This window comes from Mesoplodon mirus (genome assembly GCF_964341445.2).
Source record: "Mesoplodon mirus genome assembly, chromosome: 10".
NCBI classification, from domain to species: Eukaryota; Metazoa; Chordata; class Mammalia; order Artiodactyla; family Ziphiidae; genus Mesoplodon; species Mesoplodon mirus.
The window spans coordinates 10,270,898-10,289,638 of record NC_138986.1 but is presented as its reverse complement, the minus strand read 5'-3'; the positions used below and the strand labels follow the sequence as shown (position 1 = coordinate 10,289,638).

Sequence of the window (18,741 nt, the reverse complement as noted above, 5' to 3'; positions counted from 1 at the left end):
ACCGCATAAAGTGCTTGCTTTTCCTGTGACTCTTTGACAGGTTTGTTGGACTAGATGCTGTCAGCTTAAAGGAAAGCTATAGGATAGTTTAATGAAAGGGAGGTACAACTTTACTCACTTTTTAGCGGTAGATCAGATCCTGCGGGTTCAACTTACAAGAGACCTCATTAAAGTCTTCTAATAACAAGTGGCCATGCTCTGAATTTTGGGCGTTATCTAGAAAAACTTTGAAGGGGGCATTGTTATGATTTTCAAATAGTATTTTGAACAGGTATTGGTCCAAATATGTGTTATTCTATAAATGCATGCTATTTCTTTCTTTCTTAGGACCTGTCTGGCTCCATTGATGACCTCCCCACGGGAACGGAAGCAACTTTGAGCTCAGCAGTCAGTGCATCCGGGTCCACGAGCAGCCAAGGGGATCAGAGCAACCCAGCTCAGTCGCCTTTCTCTCCACACGCATCTCCCCATCTCTCCAGCATCCCCGGGGGCCCATCACCTTCTCCTGTCGGCTCTCCTGTAGGAAGCAACCAGTCACGATCTGGCCCAATTTCTCCTGCAAGTATTCCAGGTACTCATTTCTTAATGATTATTATTTTACTCTGTAGTAAATACAGACCTAGTGTTCATCAATAACAACATGCACACCATTATTTTTTTTACTATTTAAAAACCTAATGATGGGACCACGTATTAGGAGCATAGCTATGAATTATCACCAAAGTATACAAGCATCCCAGTTCCTAAATATACTTGACTAATGACTGTAAACACCTAATTAATAAAATCAGCAATTACTTTGATATTTTCAGTTTGCACATTTACCTTCGCTTATGCCAGAAAATTATTTATTCTCTTAGCATATGTTTTGTAATGATTCTGTTAAATAAGCTCCTCTGTTGATAAGTGCCACTAAAGTGAGATTATTGGTAGTACTAGCCTTAGTTTTTAGGGTTCTATTTAATTTATACCATGGCAGTTATTTTCTAAAATATTTTTAGTGTTTATACTTATTTTCTTAATTTGCCAGCACACGTTCAAGGCCTTGTTATTTATACAAATTCTTGCCTTCTGATTTTGATATAAGAAGTGCATGTTCCAATTAACCTCTTGCATTCAGCTATTTCAGTAGTCATACTACTTCTGTATCTTTTGCTTCCGTTATTATGTGCTTGGGGTTATGTATTTGTTTATTTATTTGTCAGTTGCCTCATCCTTTCCCAGCTGTCTTTCTTATATCAAACATCATTCATTCAAACCCACCAAGCAACGAGCTTTCCTTTATCTGCAAAGTAGATGTAATTTTTTTTCTGTGTAAATTTTGCTAGCGTGATGCAGGTGGCTGCCAGAAAAGTACTTTTTACTAATCTATCAGAATTGATATTTAATTGCTGATAAATTTCCTGATAGTTTGTTCTATTATCTTAAAAACATGGGTGGCAGTTTTACCCCTTTTTACTATTTTGCTCTTTTTATATTTTAAATACATGTTTTATGTGTATAAACATATGTACGAACATATGAAAAATGCTAGTTATGAAACATAACTCAAATGAGTACTCATGACTCACGATCCAATTTAAGAATTGGAGTATTGCCAGTGTTGTTTCTACCTGTGTGTTCCTTCCTTTTCTTCAGCCCTATAACTCTCCCCAGCCTCAGATATTCTCTGAATGTATTTTAAATCATTCTTTATGGATTATTTGGAGTTTTTAAAGAATTTTATTACAAACATTCATAGAGTACGTATTGTTAGTTTTATTTAGTTTTGAGCTTTATAGAAATGTATCATATTAAAGTGACTATATAATTTATCAACCAAGCTGAGACACTTTTGCGCATATAAGGGTTGCTGTTAATAACTGAAGTAGAACAGGTATAAACCAGGAAGATTCTGGGCAAATCATGAAGTATGGTCACCCCAGTAATACAATATGTGGCCTTCTCCACTTAGCTTTTTTGCCTAAATGTTATGTGCCTAGGATCCATATTTTAAATTACCTATAATTTTGATACATTTTATTGACGGCATCTTGATGTTACCTTTCTTTCAAAAATATTTGTCCTCATAATGATTGTAATAAAACCTGGATTTACCTGCTTTTAATATTTTTAAAGCTATGACTACTATGTATTTCAGAATTCCTTAGGCAGTTTTTGGTATTGAGATGGTTTTTGAGGTATCACCTACCTAAACATTGGAAAGTTATATGTAAAATACTAAATTTGTCGAAGAACTCACTCCATTTTTCTGAATTGCATCAAAAGGACTTTTCTTAGTAACGTAAATGAAAACTTTTCTGAGGCATCAAGATATTTTAGTTTTTCATTTAAAATTCCTAGCATGGCTAGTTCACAGTCTGATGATTTTCATACATATACTTATCAGTCCAGATGGGGATTATGAAACTTTTATTTCACTGTTTGGATTTTGGTGCTGTATAGAACAGACAAAACCCAACAAAAGAGCTCAATTTGGGTACGTGATAATCACATTAGAGGTAGATGTAATTGGTCTAAGAGTCTGGTGCTTAGTTGTGTTTTGCACAGGGTAAGGTTGGTCAGTGAATTACGATTCTGATGACCTCTATTAGCCCAGTCACAAATGAGGCCTGTCCTTCACAGTACCTTCAGGGGAGGACCTGAATGTGATTTTTCTCTGCTGACTTCTTGGGAAAGTGAGTTTTTAATAGAAAGCTTTCCGCTGTCTTGGAAATGATGTTTAAGGCTAAAAGTTTGTTTTTTAAACTTGTGTCAGAAATTCTAACTGCCCAGGGCCAGGGCCTACGTTTCATTTCATCATATTGCAGCCTATATTACTCTACACGATGCTTGATAAAACTATTCAATGAAATTTAGTACAGGGATAAAATTACATAGTAAAAGTTCCACTTGTGTTCAGAGACACGCTACTCAGATAAATCCAGAATTATCTTTGCTGAGTGTAAAGCTGTAGAGTAATAGAATTATATAAAACGTGGCAAATAGAACATTTCTTTAATGTCAGTGTTATTCTAAGAGGAATAAACTCTTAGAAAATCTGGTGAGCAGTTTTGGCATTTATTCACCTTTCTCCCAGGTGTGGAACGACAAATAACATTTGAGCTGGATGGACTTTCGTAATCGTCTGATCCCACCTCCTCGTTTTATTGCCACTTTCCAGCTGTGTAGCCTTGAACAAGCCTCTAAGCCTCCTTATGCCTCAGTTTCTGCCTCTGTAAAGATAATAACCACATCTCATAGGGTTACTGTAAAGATTAAATGTGTTCATATATATGAAGCAGGCACATGGTAAGCATTCAGTGCGTGTTAATGATTTTTGTGATTACGGTTATTGCTGTTATTCACACTGAAATGTAGAGACTTGTCCATGATCATTACTGTCCAGAACAGCACAGGTGGTTTTGGCTACAAGTCTTCTGATTCTTAATCCAGTAGCGTTCTTGTACCATTCAGAAGACACGTATATAAAGTTTCCAGTGATGATTTGCTGTGTTTACTGAGGTTATTCGATAGGACCGCTAGAGCTAGCCATGGAAGCGCGATGTATTTTCACAAAGTTGAAACCATTTTTCTCCTGACTTGAAAGAACAGATAGGTCAGCGGTCGCTCTTCTGGGAGGCTGGGTCTGAGAAGGTTAAGGGGGGGACAGAAGACAAGCGTGGAAACGCCTGCTTCGCTCAGATCGTAGGCAGGTAGACTTCTGCGTGAGGTGATAGGCAGGCAGCGTAGCATAAGATTTACCAATAGATGCAGTTCAGAATCCTGGGTTATTTCTCACACTTTCTGCACATATTGAGACAACATGAGTCCCACCCACTCCGTGTTCCCAGCCAGGACTGCCACGTGCACTTGAGCAGATTGCTCACTGGACCAAGGACACAGGCCGGGGGAGTAAATGGCAATGAAATTGCTGGCTGCCCTCCTGGGGGAAGGGGCACCCTTTGTAATTCATACAGCGGAGCCACAGGCTATCAGCACCCTTGTCCTGGACCTCTTGGTAGTCATCCTCGTGGCTTGAGTACAGATACCACCTGTTTCTCTACTCTGTTCCCCAGCTAAGCTCAGGGACATTCAAACATACATTTTTGGTAGACGCTCATCAAACATTTTATGTGGTGTTATTTTACGGGGATTTGTTAAAAATCATGCAGGTTTTATTGAAAAAATTTTTGGTCTTCTCTTCCCCTCCGTTTAGCCTATATGCCCTTCTTTTAAAAAGTTCTTTTACATACATTTTTGTGAACTTTGTCATAAATAACAAAACCACACTTTAGAGACGATCGTAACGTTGATTATTTGGGGGGTTGTTATTTGACTAAATGCAGACACCCTTCCTTAGAGAATAAATGAGCCCTTAGGCTGATTGAGTAGTCTCACCTCCTCCTTTTCCCATCTCTAGCCCTTATGTTAAATTTCGGTGGTCTGTACATTAGAGTCTGAGATCATTTCCGATCTACCTACGTTTGCTTCTGAGTCTGAACCAATGAAATACAAACGTCCGGTAAAGATTACATGGTTTCTCACCCAGGGCATGATACTCAGACTGCTTTTTGGGGGGAACATCTGTTTGGAATTTCCCTTTATTTTTCTGTCTGTAGCCTTTTGCTTTCTTTTTTTTTTTTAATTTATTTATTTATTTTTGGCTGTGTTGGGTCTTTGTTGCTGCACATGGTCTTTGTTGTGGCGAGCGGGGGCTATTCTTTGTTGCGGTGTGCGGGCTTCTCATTGCAGTGGCTTCTCTTGTTGTGGAGCACAGGCTCTAGGCGTGCGGGCTTCAGTAGTTGCAGCACACGGGCTCAGTAGTTGTGGCTCGCAGGTTCTACAGCGCAGGCTCAGTAGTTGTGGCACACGGGCTTAGTTGCTCCGCGGCATGTGGGATCTTCCCAGACCAGGGCTCGAACCCGTGTCCCCTGCATTGGCAGGCAGATTCTAACCACTGCGCCACCAGGGAAGTCCAGCCTTTTGCTTTCTTTTCTCCCCCTTCCTTCCTCTCATTCCCAGCACTAACTTGTTTTTCCTGCCCTTACTTCTCTCCCATTAACTCCTGTTATATCTTGCTGGTGCCTCTCCATGCGTCACACAGATTGGCTCTCCACTCATTGTCTCTCCAGCAAGGCACTGCTAAAATGAGCAGCTGTTGTGTAGCCGACAGCTGGGGTGAGGCAAAGCCAAAATGTTGCGCGGCCTCTTCCTGGTGTCGCTTTCCCAGGGTTTTTTGAAAAAGTGCAACCGTCTTTCTCCATCTCTACTCTGGTAAATAAAATTGACAGCTAATGAGAAGTATCCCAGAGGTGGATGAACAGAAGCCCACTTAAAGCATCCCGAACGGCTGAATCTGTTTCTTGCCTGTGAAACCTTTTCTCCACCCACTGCAAATTTGCCCTCCTGTCAATGCTGCCTCGCAAACACTGTGAGTCATGGGAGCAACTACTGTGGTACACCGGCACAACATCAGCCCTGGCACATCCCTCCCTAACTCAGTGGGGCTCTTCCTTCCTGCGTTCTTTTGAAAAGCAGGATGGAGATTTTTTGTGGTAAGTAGCCACATGGATTCTCTCCCTTTGTTTGCACAGTACTGGGCTCCAGCATTGCAGCTGTCTGTGGTTAGAAGGGAAAGGATTCAGCCTGGTTGTTTAATCTAAACAAGCATTTGAGAACAGAAATGTATACGTTGTACGTTCAGTGCCACTGTACATTTTCCGGGTTTTTACTTAATGTTTCATTTCTCTCTCCTCTTCACGTTGATATATTTATATTTAGAAACAGAAATGAAATATCCCCATCTTTCTAATTGTTAGTGTGCACGTATGTACACATTTAAATAAAGCAAATCTAATGTAGGGCGCAGTTGATTCCAAAATGTATGATATTAAACATTTTGTTTCCCTTCTAATAAGTGATCCCATTGCATTGCTTCCTGGGTTACAGCCTAGAGTCACTGATCTTGATTTAAGGAGAATAAACTATTGGGTCTTGAATGTATTGTGTAGGTCTTACACTGGGCCTGATTCGTCCTAACACATAGTGGAGGCTGACACAGCACAACGGTAGAATGCATTGCTGTTGCCAAAAGATTTAGTGGATGTTAATTTCACTTGTCTTGCCTCCAGAACCAACCACCGCAGTTTACTAACAAAGCAAAAATGTAAATAAGCTGAACTGTTTTTATTTTTATTTTATTGGCCAAAGGCTTTTGTCAGCCTTTTCCTCCATGTGCTATAAGCAGCAACAGTGTTTAAATATTAAGAAGGGTGAACATCCAGTGGGGGATGCTGATAGGCAGGCGGATATTAACTGTTCATAGCCTAATAAACAGTTTTGTTTATAAAAACTTTAAATGTTCAGACTGTTGAGGTTAGTTCATCGATCTTATTAGCAAAGATCTAAGTAAGGATAGAACCTGTAAATTCCTGAATAGATTTTTCCCCACTCTTTTTTTTAGCATTTGGCATTTGTGCCAAATCCAGTTTTAGGTGGAGCTAAGTCACTTTCATCTGACAGCCGAAGGGCTGTTGATTATTGTAGACTAGGACCAAAGATAGAAAATGAGGTATTCACATTAGCGTCATGATGAAGAGACATTTCTTTCCAACCATTCTTTTTCTGGCATAGTATTAGGTGTTTATTATGAGAAGACCAATCAAAGTCAACATTTTCCTAGCTGTCGTAGACAGAAATAAAATAAAGTTTCATCAAATATGAGAGTAAAACTCCCTCCTTTTAAGTTTTATGTGCTTTGCTGTTGGAGGTGTCTCACCTCCCACCTTGCCCCTCCCCAGATTGACTGCTGGCCAGAGGAGAGCACGAGGCCGTGGGTCAGGGTGTCCTAAGGGCTGCGAGATGTAAAGGAAGGAGAAGGGCCAGGGGAGGGTGGTCCTTCATCAGTCGTTTAAGAGCCGCCCTCCTTGCTCCAGTCTTTTTCTATTCATGCCTCCCGCCCCCAGAAGCTCTCCTTTCCCTCCCTCTCCAGCCAGCTGGAGCCTCCCCCATGAGCATCTCTGCCCATGTGCCTCCCCGGGTGGAGCTGCTCCGTCCCTCTTTACTTATCATACCTGGCAGATAAGTTGCTGTCCTTTGAAAAGGACCACAGGTTTTAAGAGCCTGCAGAAATGGCTTTGCCGGAGATAGCCCTTCCACTTTCATAAAGCACCAGTTACTTTATGGTTAAGCCTGATTCTCTGAAGCTTTATCATGTCCGTTCCCAGATGGTGAGCGATGCATCCAGCGTACCAACTAACCATAATGAATTTGTGCCCCTCAGGAAAAATCTTAAGACACTAAAAGAATGAATTCCAAAAAAGGTAGCACCTATTAGATTAAACATGGAAAATAACTCTTTGGACAGCGTTGTGGTATATTTAGAGTTCTTCTGTATAAGTGCTCACCTGGTTTACCCTCTGCTTTGAAAGTGAGAGCTAAGTAGATTTCTGTAGGAGCTGATATAGCTGCAGATACAAACAAGAAGATATTCTGGTCAGAAAAGCTAATTTTCTTGCTTAATTTGACATTCAGACAAGCAAATTCTGGAAGGATGCTATAATGGGAAAGAGAAAAATGAATTGCAGTTAGGAGTTAGTCATAGGCTGGAGTGAACAGGAAGGATTTTAGTGAGAGGAAATGATAGTTCCTGGTCTAATTTGTCAAGATTAGTACCTAAAAAATGAACACCGGAGGGTGTAAATCAGTGTCTCTCTCTTTTTTAATCCATTCCCCTGGGATTTTCAGAACTCTTAGGGCTCAAGCCCAGCCCATCCTAAATAAGTAAATTTTTCACTTTTTAATTTATCCTTGCTTAATAAAACTCAGGGTCAAATTATGAGCTAATTTCTATATGTAAGGGGTTCTAAACCAGTTTCCTTTCATGATAACAGTAGAATCTCTAAAATTTTTTATTGAAAGTCTGCACAGTCACCCTACCTGGTAATCTTATTTTGAAACATCTATCAAGTGTTCTTTTTTGGCTTCTCTCGAAGTAGAAATCCTGCAACAGCTTGTTGCAAGGAAGATGCATGCTGCTTATTGGCAAGCTGTGCAGGAAAAAAAAAAAATTCTTAAACACAAAATGCCATTGATATATTCGTGTTTTTAATCTGTGGCAGCCCAGAAAACATCGATTCAGCAGTTCTACAAACCAAAGAGAACTTCAGCCAGTATTTTTTTTCCCTTACAAAGTAAAATATTTGTGTGTTATACAAAGCAGTAATTTGAGATCCTTTCCAAATGATGCTTAGCAATACTTTAAAAAGCAACAATATATTTTGTCTTTCAGAGAGATGCCATTGCAGCTCTCTGTGGCTTGGTTACTGGTTATTAGAGCCTCCCCCTTTAAGATACTAATTTAAAATTCAGCCAGGATCCTGGCTGTACCTTGGTCTCCTGCTGTTTCTAAAGGGCAGGTTCCCCACTGCTGACCTGCAGCCAGATCCTTGCATTTGCAGCAGCTGCTCCAGGATTCTTAGCTACCCTGCCCTTTAGAGGTCCTCCTGACCCAAGTCAGGTATCCTGATAACTGGGGAATGAGTATGTCTCCTTCTTCTCCAAAAGTAGAAATCGTTCCAGTTCTTCCATCCCAACAAATTTCCAAGTAAGCCTTTTATCCTCCTCTCACCGTCAGAAATGAGAGCATGGGGATTTTCTCAAAATACACAGTCCTGGGCTCCCCTGGTGGCGCAGTGGTTGAGAGTCCGCCTGCCGATGCAGGGGACACGGGTTCGTGCCCCGGTCCGGGAAGATCCCACATGCCGCGGAGCGGCTGGGCCCGTGAGCCATGGCTGCTGAGCCTGCGCGTCCGGAGCCCGTGCTCCGCAACAGGAGAGGCCACAACAGTGAGAGGCCCGTGAACTGCAAAAAAAAAAAAAAAAAAAAAATACACAGTCCCACTTGGTTTTGCTCCACAGTCCCACTTGGTTTTGCTCCCCGTCTTAGTTAAAATTAAGTCAGGCAGTTCAGTTTAAACTCTCCTCTCACTTTCCATTCCCTTTCTTCGATCTTCTGCATATGAAAATGTAGGAAAGCCTGTGTCACCAAGGTAATATTTTGTGCCTCATCCTGCTCTGTAAGATCAGCAGTAATGAATGTGCTGACGTGCTGGATCCAACAGTCCACTCCCACTTCTCCACGATTTAGTTTTTTACATTATTCACTGAAGAAGCACTTCAAACGCCTTCTTCACTGTTTGTTTTCATTTCTTGAGCTAAATGGACTGTCACTGTTCTCGACTTGTGCTTAACTTGAGTATGGTTGCTTCTTTTTTTTTTTTTTTTTTTTGCGGTACGCGGGCCTCTCACTGTTGCGGCCTCTCCTGTTGCGGAGCACAGGCTCCGGACGCGCAGGCTCAGCGGCCATGGCTCACGGGCCCAGCCGCTCCGCAGCACGTGGGATCTTCCCGGACCGGGGCACGAACCCGTGTCCCCTGCATCGGCAGGCGGACTCTCAACCACTGCGCCACCAGGGAAGCCCTATGGTTGCTTCTTGAACCAGCATTGTGCTGCCACTGTTGGGACGCTATTGGCATCGACCTGCTGCATTTTCTGTCTTCACTGGGAATGAGGAATCGAAAGGGAGGGGCACAAAAGCTTTTAGGGACTAATTTTAGCCTAGAAGTAAAAGTTTCAAAAGTCATTTAGCTACATTTTGGAAAACGGTGATAACGCAAATAGTTCTTACAGTCAGGAAGATGTTCCTAAAGTTGATTCCACAAACTTTTGATGTGTTACTCTATTTTCTAAAGGGAAGAAATAGTAGTTGTGAAAGGAACAAAACCATTTTACAAGGAGTGTCATGTTTATTTCCCTATTTTCTGATAATCCTGGAGCCAGGATTATTATGATGTGTTGATTGATTATAGCCGTTATGTCTTCTACTAATCAGTTTCATCACTTATTCTCAGTTCACACACTTGCACCTTTGATTTCTCTTCCATAACAGGGTGATATGGGTTGGCATTGACTAATGAAGAACAGAATTGGTTTCGGCAAGAGACAAACAGAATGCTGACACCAATCCTAAAGTGCATTAATCTTTAATAATCCACATCTGCATGTTTATAAGTGATATAACCAGGGATTGTTGATGTTGATACTCTCCCTTCCAAACAGAAAGTGACATAGGAGTTTGTACTTCCAAACTACATTAAATGTATATAGCTGAATGCCAAGAATGTGACCTTGCTGAGGATGCCAAATGGATTAATTCATTGAATTTTTTTTTTTTTTTAAGTAGCATGTTGCACTTTCACTATTGGGTAATCAGGTGATATCCTGAGGAAAGCCCATTAGCCCAACTGCTCGTTTTCTTCTTTTATTCATTAATTCAGCAAAGTGCTGAATGCATCCTATGCTGTAGGCATGTTTCTAGAACTGGAAAAAATACACTGAATATAAATGACAAAGGGACCTGTCCTCATGAAACTTAAGTTCTAATGAGAAAGACAGGAAATACACAAATAGTATTGGGTTGGCCAAAAGGTTCCTTCGTTTTTTTCTGTAAGATGGCTCTAGTAGCACTCAATTGTCTTCAACTTCATTCGAAACAGTTTTGTTACATTGTATGTGACAGCTGTCATATCAGCATGAATTTTTAAAAGACTTATCAAAATTGGTGAATTTTTGTGTAGCCATTTTAATATTGAAGATGGAAGAAAAAACATTTTTGGCATATTATGCTTTATTATTTCAAGAAAGGTAAAAATGCAACTGAAATGCAAAAAAAGATTTGTGCAGTGTATGGAGAAGATGCTGTGACTGATCAAACATGTCAAAAGTGGTTTGCAAAGTTTCATGCTGGAGATTTCTTGCTGGACGATGCTCCACTGTCGGGTAGACCAGTTGAAGTTGATAGCAATCAAATTGAGACATTAATTGAGAACAGTCAACGCTATACCATGCAGGAGATAGCCGACATACTCAAAATATACAAATGAAGCATTGGAAACCATTTGCACTAGCTTGGTCGTGTTCATTGCTTTGATGTTTGGGTTAAGTGTAAGTTAAGCAAAAAAACACCTCTTGACTGTATTTCCGCATGCGATTCTCTAAAACGTAATGAAATCGTTCCGTTTTATTTATTTATTTTTTTTGACTTGAAACATCACCCATTTATTATCTCACAGATCTGTAGGTTGTAAGTCTGGCACTGTGTGGTTTGATTCTCCACTGAGGGTCTTACAACATCAGCGTTGACAGGGCTGTGTAGCTTTCCAGAAGCTCTGGGGAAGAATCTGCTTCTAAGTTCACTAAGGTTGTCAGAATTCAGTTTCTTGTGGTTGTAGCACTGAGGTCCCTGTTTCCTTGATACATGGCCCCCGCCATCTTCTGGCCAGCAACATTAAATCATTCTCGCTCTTCAAATTTCTCTTATTTTCCCTCTGCCTTGCTCTTCAGCTTTTAAGGGCTCATGTGACTACACTTTGTCTATGTAGAAATTCAGGATAATCTGCCTATTTTAAGATCTGTTGATTGTTAACCTAATTTAGGAACTGCAAAGTTCCCTTTGTCATGTAAGGTAGTGTATTCACAATCATCCTGGGGATTTAGGCATGGGATTTTTTGTTGGAGGTTGGGACATAATTCTCTCTGGCATAGTGTCTTACAAAGAGCAAAGGATATCATAACGAAAACGTTCCGTTTTTAAAACAAATTGTGACAGGCGATGAAAAGTGGATACTGTACAATAATGTGGAACAGAAGAGATCATGGGGCAGGTGACGTGAACCACCACCAACCATACTGAAGGCCAGTCTTCCATCCAAAGAAGTTGATGTTGTGTATATGGTGGGATTGGAAGGGAGTCCTCTATTATGAGCTCCTTCCGGAAAACCAAACGTTTAATTCCAACAAGTACTGCTCCCAGTTAAACCAACTGAAAGCAGCACGTGATGAAAAGCATCCAGAATTAGTCAACAGAAAACGCCTAATCTTCCATCAGGATATTGCAAGACCACATGTTTCTCTGATGACCAGACAAAAACTGTTACAGCTTGGCTGGGAAGTTCTGATTCCTCCGCCATATTCACCAGACATTATACCTACAAGATTTCCATTTATTTCGGTCTTTACAAAATTCTCTTAATAGAAAAAATTTCCATACCCTGGAAGACTGTAAAAGGCATCTGGAAGAGCTCTTTACTCAAAAAGATAAAAAGTTTGGGGAAGATGGAATTATGAAGTTGCCTGAAAAATGGCAGAAGGTAGTGGAACGAAACAGTGAATACTTTGTTCAATAAAGTTCTTGGTAAAAATGAAAAATGTGTCTTTTATTTTTACTTAAAAACCGAAGGCACTTTTTGGCCAATCCAATATATAGCTTATTGTTAGGGGGAAAAAATCATATTGCTTCTTTAGATGACAATAATTAGGGAATGTATCTCTAAGAAATTAATATTCGAGGGCCTCCCTGGTGGCACAGTGGTTAAGAATCCACCTGCCAATGCAGGGGACATGGGTTCAAGCCCTGATCTGGGAAGATCCCACATGCCACGGAGCAACTAAGCCCGTGTGCCACAACTACTGAGCCTGCACTCTAGAGCCTGTGAGCCACAACTACTGAAGCCCTTGTGCCTAGAGCCTGTGCTCCACAACAAGAGAAGCCACCGCAATGAGAAGCCCGCGCACCGCAGTGAAGAGCAGCCCCTGCTCCCGCAACTATAGAAAGCCTGTGGGCAGCGACCAAGATCCAACGCAGCCAAAAATAAATAAATTAAAAAAAATTAATATTCGAACAAGAGGCTCAGTGAATGAAGGTGAAAAGCAAGCCATGTGAATATCTGGGAGTGAGGTATCCAGGCAGAGCAAAGAGCAAGTACAAAGGCCCTGAGTCAGTAATGGGTTTGGTGTGCTGGGCAGGGGACACAGAAAGGTAGGCAGTTAGATTAGAGAGTGACCCAGGACCAGCTTATATAGGGCTTTGTAGGTTATGATTGGAATTTAGGAATTTAAGCGTGATGGTAGAGAAGGCAGAGGATGGCGTGATCCATTGCAGGCTGTAAAAGGATCATTGTGGCTGCTGAGTGACCTGTAGAGGCGACGGGTAGAAGCAGCAAGACTCGTTAGGAGGCCACTGCAGTAGCCTAGGGAAGCTTGGTCATGGCTGGATGTGTGGGTCGCAGTAGCGGAGGCAGAAGGCTTTTGGCCCAAGAGATTGGTAAATGGTGGTTCTGTACGGTGGAAGACAAAGGAAGGAACAAGTGTTTGAAAGGGGGAATCTAGAGTTTGATTTTGAAGATGTTACATTTGACATGCCTGTTAGGCATCCAAAGGCAGATTTTGAATAGGCAGCTGGTTATATGAAGACTCTGGATTCAGAGTAGAGATCTAGGCTGGAGAAAACAGTTGGTGAGTCATTAGAATTCTAGATGAGATCACCTAGGAGACCTGGCCTACATCACAGTCACCTGGAGGGCTTGCGAAAGCACAGATTACCGGACTCCCCACCGAGTTTCTGAGTCAGTGGGTTTGGGGTAGAGCTGGAGAATTTGCGTTTCCAGCAAGTTCCTCACTGAAGCTGAAGTTGCAGTCTGGGAACTGCTGACCTGGGGAATGAGGAGAGGTCAGTGGTTCTCAACTCGAGCTATACAGGACATCCTGGGAGAGGCTGGTGGTAGGCCAGACCCCAGAGATGCCAACTTAATTGTTCTAACTGGAATACTCCATGTACTTTTTTTAAAGCTCTCCAGGTGATTATTACGTGTAGCCAAGGTTGAGAAATACTGAGAGAAGAATTCTGAGGACTGACTCCTAGGGCACTCCAAAATGTAGAGACCATGAAGAGGAAAAGGAACAGCCAGTGGTGGAACTGGAAAATAGGGAGAGTGTGGTGCTCTAGAAGCAATGCAGAGAAAACGTTTCTGGATTATGGAAGAGACCAACTGTGTCCATTACAGCCTAACACTTCTCTTGAAGTGTTCCAAAGGTATGTTTTAAAAGGAAGCTAGTATTCCCAGTTATGATCATGTATGTATTGGTCATAGAAAAGCTTAGGGATAAATAGCTCATTTTTTGAGGGCTGCGTATTGCTTTTGTTTTTTCTTCTATAACTAGGGTCTGATGCAGTTGAAATTGTAATGTCATGGGAAAAAAATTATTGTGATAAAATAATTGTTATATTCTCAGGCCTAATTCAGTTAGGAATAGAATCCCTTATTTTCACAGTTGTTCCTCTAATCCTGTTTCACACAAAATCCAAGAATCATGTCATTTAAATTCTACTTGAAAAAAAGGCAAAACATCTATTTTTAGAGAGCTGAACCCTAGTGCATACTTTTTTTATGTTGCATCATTGCTAGAAGTGGACAGAGGGAACTAGTTTAGTATTCCCTGTTTCAATTCTACTAAGAGTGATTTTGTGTCAGATCTTTGTTTCTAGAGTTGAATTCCTTTTGCCTGGAATATCCATCCTGCCTCTTACCAGCTGGCAAACTCCTCCTTATCCTTCAAGACCCAACTTCATTGTCTTTCCCTTTGCAAAGTCTTACCTATCCCTCCATGCCAAAGAGAGTCTTACTGTCCGTCCCACTGTCTAGGGTCCTCCAAATAGCCCCAGAGCCTCTTGAGGGCAGTGATCATTGCTTCCTTATTATCTTCCATGCCAAGAACAGTGCCTGACAAGTAAGAAGCACTCCAAAAGTGTTGGCCAAATTAAAGAGCTCACAGTTGTCTTGGAATAAACAGGAATTCAAGAAAAGAAAGTACTAAAATTTATAACTTATATAACCTTTCCTCCTATGGGCTGGGAACCATCTTTCTGCATCTGTGTTTCACAGTTTATGGGGTCATTCTATTTCCCTCCCTCTGGAAAGAGATTCCACTATGATAAGATTATTCTACTTTCTTTCCCCTCAAAAACAGAATGTGAATCAGTGGTCCCAAGATTTGTCAGTTTAAACCAGACCTCTACATATGTAGACCCTGCCTGATTCTAATCCATCATACACAGAAATTGTGTCACATAAGTATTGTAGCAAAATTCTGGGATTGTCTGATATCCAGTTTTTTTCATTATCTCATTGTTTTTAATAAACATCTATTATTAATAACTAACCATATCTTCCAAGAAAATGGCCAATTAGAAACAGGTTGGCTATGGGGAGAGTTTTGTCATTACCCAGATAATATTCCCGTTTCCCAAGTAGCCATTATCAGCGTTGGCTGGATAAACATGGAGTTCGAAATATTAGCTAGTGACTAGAATTTGGCCTTCAGCAACACATGAATAATAGGCTCCAGATATTTGAAAGTGACAAGTAGAAGATGTAAGAAAATGTCTATTCGTGAAAAAGATACATTTCTAAAGCATATCTGAACATTTACTTAGAATCTGAAATAAAAGAGAGATTAAAAAATACATGAGGAGGGCTTCCCTGGTGGCGCAGTGGTTAAGAACCCGCCTGCCAATGCAGGGGACACGGGTTCGAGCCCCGGTCCGGGAAGATCCCACATGCCGCGGAGTGGCTGGGCCCGTGAGCCATGGCTGCTGAGCCTGCGCGTCCGGAGCCTGTGCTCCGCAACGGGAGAGGCCACAACAGTGAGAGGCCCACATACCGCAAAAAAAAAAAAAAAAAAAATACATAAGGATATGATCCAGGATGTCTTCCTTTGTCTCTGTGTTGCCACAGTCGATCGACATCCTGCCCTCTCAGAATGGCCCCTGTATCAGGCTCTGCGTGACCCTAGGCTCGCCCACAAGGCCCCTTTGCAGCCACCCCTCGAGCGTTGCTTTGCCGGCAGCCCTGGCCATCCTTTGGTCCTAAGAGGCGTAGCCCTGAGCACGTCACTGATGCCTCCCCCACTTGGCTACCCCTAGTGCCTTTAAACTAAAATAATAAAGTGGTGTAAAGTGTTGGCTGTGCCTCTTAGAACCGGTCCCAACCTTTTTGGTACCAGGGACCGGTTTCATGGAAGACAGTTCTTCCACAGACGGGGTTGGGGGGCGGTGGTTCAGGCGGTAATGCGAGCGGGGCCCCCTCCCTGCAGGGCATAAGGACACTCCTCTGTGGGTCTCTATGGTAGCTGCACAACAACTCCGCGCGGGTGAGCATCCGTGTGTGGTACTTTCTACAGTTACTTATGTTTACACTTGAGAGTCGCCCTGACTTGTTGAGACCCAGGATGAGAAATTTGTGACAGGAGGGGATGGAGATGAGTGAAACTGTTATTAAAGGAAGGAAAGTGCCTTGGCTTTAAAAAGGCCTGTCTCTATCAGGCAGTGTAGAGCAGCGATCAAGTGGAGAAAAGGGAGCAGGCAGGCGCCTCATCTCATCTTTCTCCTGGGGGCCCAGGTGGACAGATTGGCAACCCCGTTCACAGCTTATTTTCCCTCTCCCCTTTGTACCGTAAGAACTGCTAATCGGATCCATGCTGCTGCAACTGTGGTTAGTTATTAACGAAATAAAAGCAGATTTCTTCAAAAGAACGGGTGGGGGAAACGACTATACCAAATTGCCAGGTTGTTAGAATCTTAAATGCACAGCAGTCGATTTTTTCCCTTATTCTGAATTATACGATGAATACAAGTCTTTCATCTGTCACTATACCCATTTCTTCAGAAGGCAGCCAAGTATTAAGCCTCTCAAACAGAAAAGGAGTCTTAGAAAGAGGAAAAATATTGAGGAGGCATAAGAATGGGTAAGAGTAGGGGGAAATTAAGTTTTGTTTTTATTAATTTGTCCTCGTGAAATAGAAACTGCCTGCTCTATGGTTTCCCCTCCCCTGCCTCTTACCTTACGTCAAAGCAAGGATTAGAACAGATTTGGTTGGTAGCTATCCTGCATTTTATGTCTGGTGTTCTGTATGAGTAAAGTTCATAACCTACCTATTTCTTACAGATGACAGAGTGCTATGGGTCTAGACTTCCTGGTGGAGGACAGACCAGCTATGTTATATCCGAACACAAATCTGCCTCTCTTTCCTCAAAGATTTTTCTGTACCCAAAGACTTTTGGATTGTATACCTTAGCTTTAAAGCTGTTGAAGAGGATGTATATTTATGAGGATGCTGAACACAGACACTGAGCAGATTTTCAGTATGGGAGTTTATATATTTTCGTGCATTTCTGATGTTCATAAGGGATACCTCCTGAGATCCTCAAGTTTCCCAAAGATGGAAGTGGCTCCTGCTTTCAACCAAGTCACATCTTTGGTCATATTACCTATTTCCTATACATGTCTTCACACTGAAAGTTAACTAAAGTTGATAAACTTTCTCTAAGGTTTTGTCTTTTATTTAGTGGCTTTTTTTCTTTTCTCACAAAGGAACGGTTGTTTATTCGCTTCACCAGAGTTGGTAGGGGAGTAAAGAAAGTCTGAACTGAACAGCACTGGAAACTGGGGGGCAGCCAGATTAAGCCACATTGCTCGGGCCCTCGCCAGCTGTAGGACAGGAGAGTCACACCTCAGTAAAACCAGGCACCACACCTCTCCCACCCCTTCTAGGTCTCTTAGGAACAGTCCAAACTAAGAATGGTATATTTTAATGCTGCAATTATCCTCTTGTAGGTAAGTGTTTTAGGGCTCTGGTTTATCTTGAATCAAATGTTTTAGAGATCCAAAGAGTAAAGTTTAGAAGTCTGTTTTGCCTTGTATTCCCTGACTTGACTTGTCGTGCACCTTGTGAGAGAGTTGTTTCTTGCCTCAAGTTCTCTGTAGAAAAGTGTCTACCCAGGTAGACAGGTGTCAGGTAATGAGGCTATCTGACTGGCTTCCATGTGAAAAGCATTAGGTAACTTTAGTACTTAATAACAGAGGGCAAATGGAAAATTCTGGTTTGAATCCAGTCGGCTAGGTGAGATAATAATTATAACAAGTTTACAAAATAAAAACAAACAAACGAACAAAAATCCCAAAGAGTTTGTAGTACAACCCTGTGAAGGCATAATTCTTACGTAGAATGCATCATATTTCCTTTGTTTTTCACTTGTCAAGTGATAGGCCTTTGCAGCTACTCTAAGTTGGACTTCAGCAGTAAGGTTAACAGGAAGACTCATAACCCTCAGACTACAGTGGGGGAAATAGCTGGAAACTTAATCCAGCTGGTGTTTGTTTGCTTAGAGTGAAGATACATGGCTCTTGTAAGGGTTCTGTCATGTTCGGGGCATCTTGGGAATTTCCTCATTACCTTAATGCCTTAGAAGTATACAAGTTGAGTATGCCTTTGCAGTACTAATTTATATTTTTAGGACCCAGTGACACATCAACAGTTTGCAGTATCTTGGGTAAGGACTGATGAAAATCTAACCCTATTTTGAATGAACTTTTGAGCCATAAGACATAGAAAGGTTTGTCATCCAAGGTTCATGCTAACTCTTTAAAGTTGGGGGACCAGGTTGCTGTGGTTCTGTGCTTCCATTTGGAGGGTACAGGTAGGTGAAAACGTTACTTTCTGGTTTATACTGCTCTAATTTGAGATTGAGTTGGTTCACAGTAAAGAATTGTGTTGACAGCCTGTTCACAGCTGCCTTCCCACCTTCCGTACCCTGATACAGCACCTCCTGATAAGAGCGAGATCCTATTTAAAACACACCAAACAATAGTAAGTGCTGTGAGTCCACAGTCAAGCCCTTCAGTAAACTCTTCACTCTAAGCACTAAGCTGCACCCTGAGCAGATTCCATATTTTTAATGTCTGCTTTGGAGCACGCTGGAGTTGATGGCAGTCAGCTTGCTTTGTGAATCTGAGTAAGAAAGATTTTTGTCCCTTTATTGAAGCAAATGAAATAGAAGACACTGACAGAGCGGTGCTATACTCAA

At 41.6% G+C, this 18,741-nt stretch overlaps 1 protein-coding gene across 7 annotated transcripts in view; it reads left to right on the top strand.

The window, feature by feature from the left end:
- The window catches only part of ARID1B (AT-rich interaction domain 1B), a 416,950-nt gene that overhangs the window by 291,668 nt on the left and 106,541 nt on the right, over nt 1-18,741 (top strand). For all 7 annotated transcript variants that reach the window (XM_082633300.1, XM_082633303.1, XM_082633305.1 and 4 more), the window contains one exon: nt 328-571. In XM_082633300.1, the coding sequence (XP_082489426.1) occupies nt 328-571 (244 nt within the window). The remainder of the gene's footprint in view (nt 1-327; nt 572-18,741) is intronic.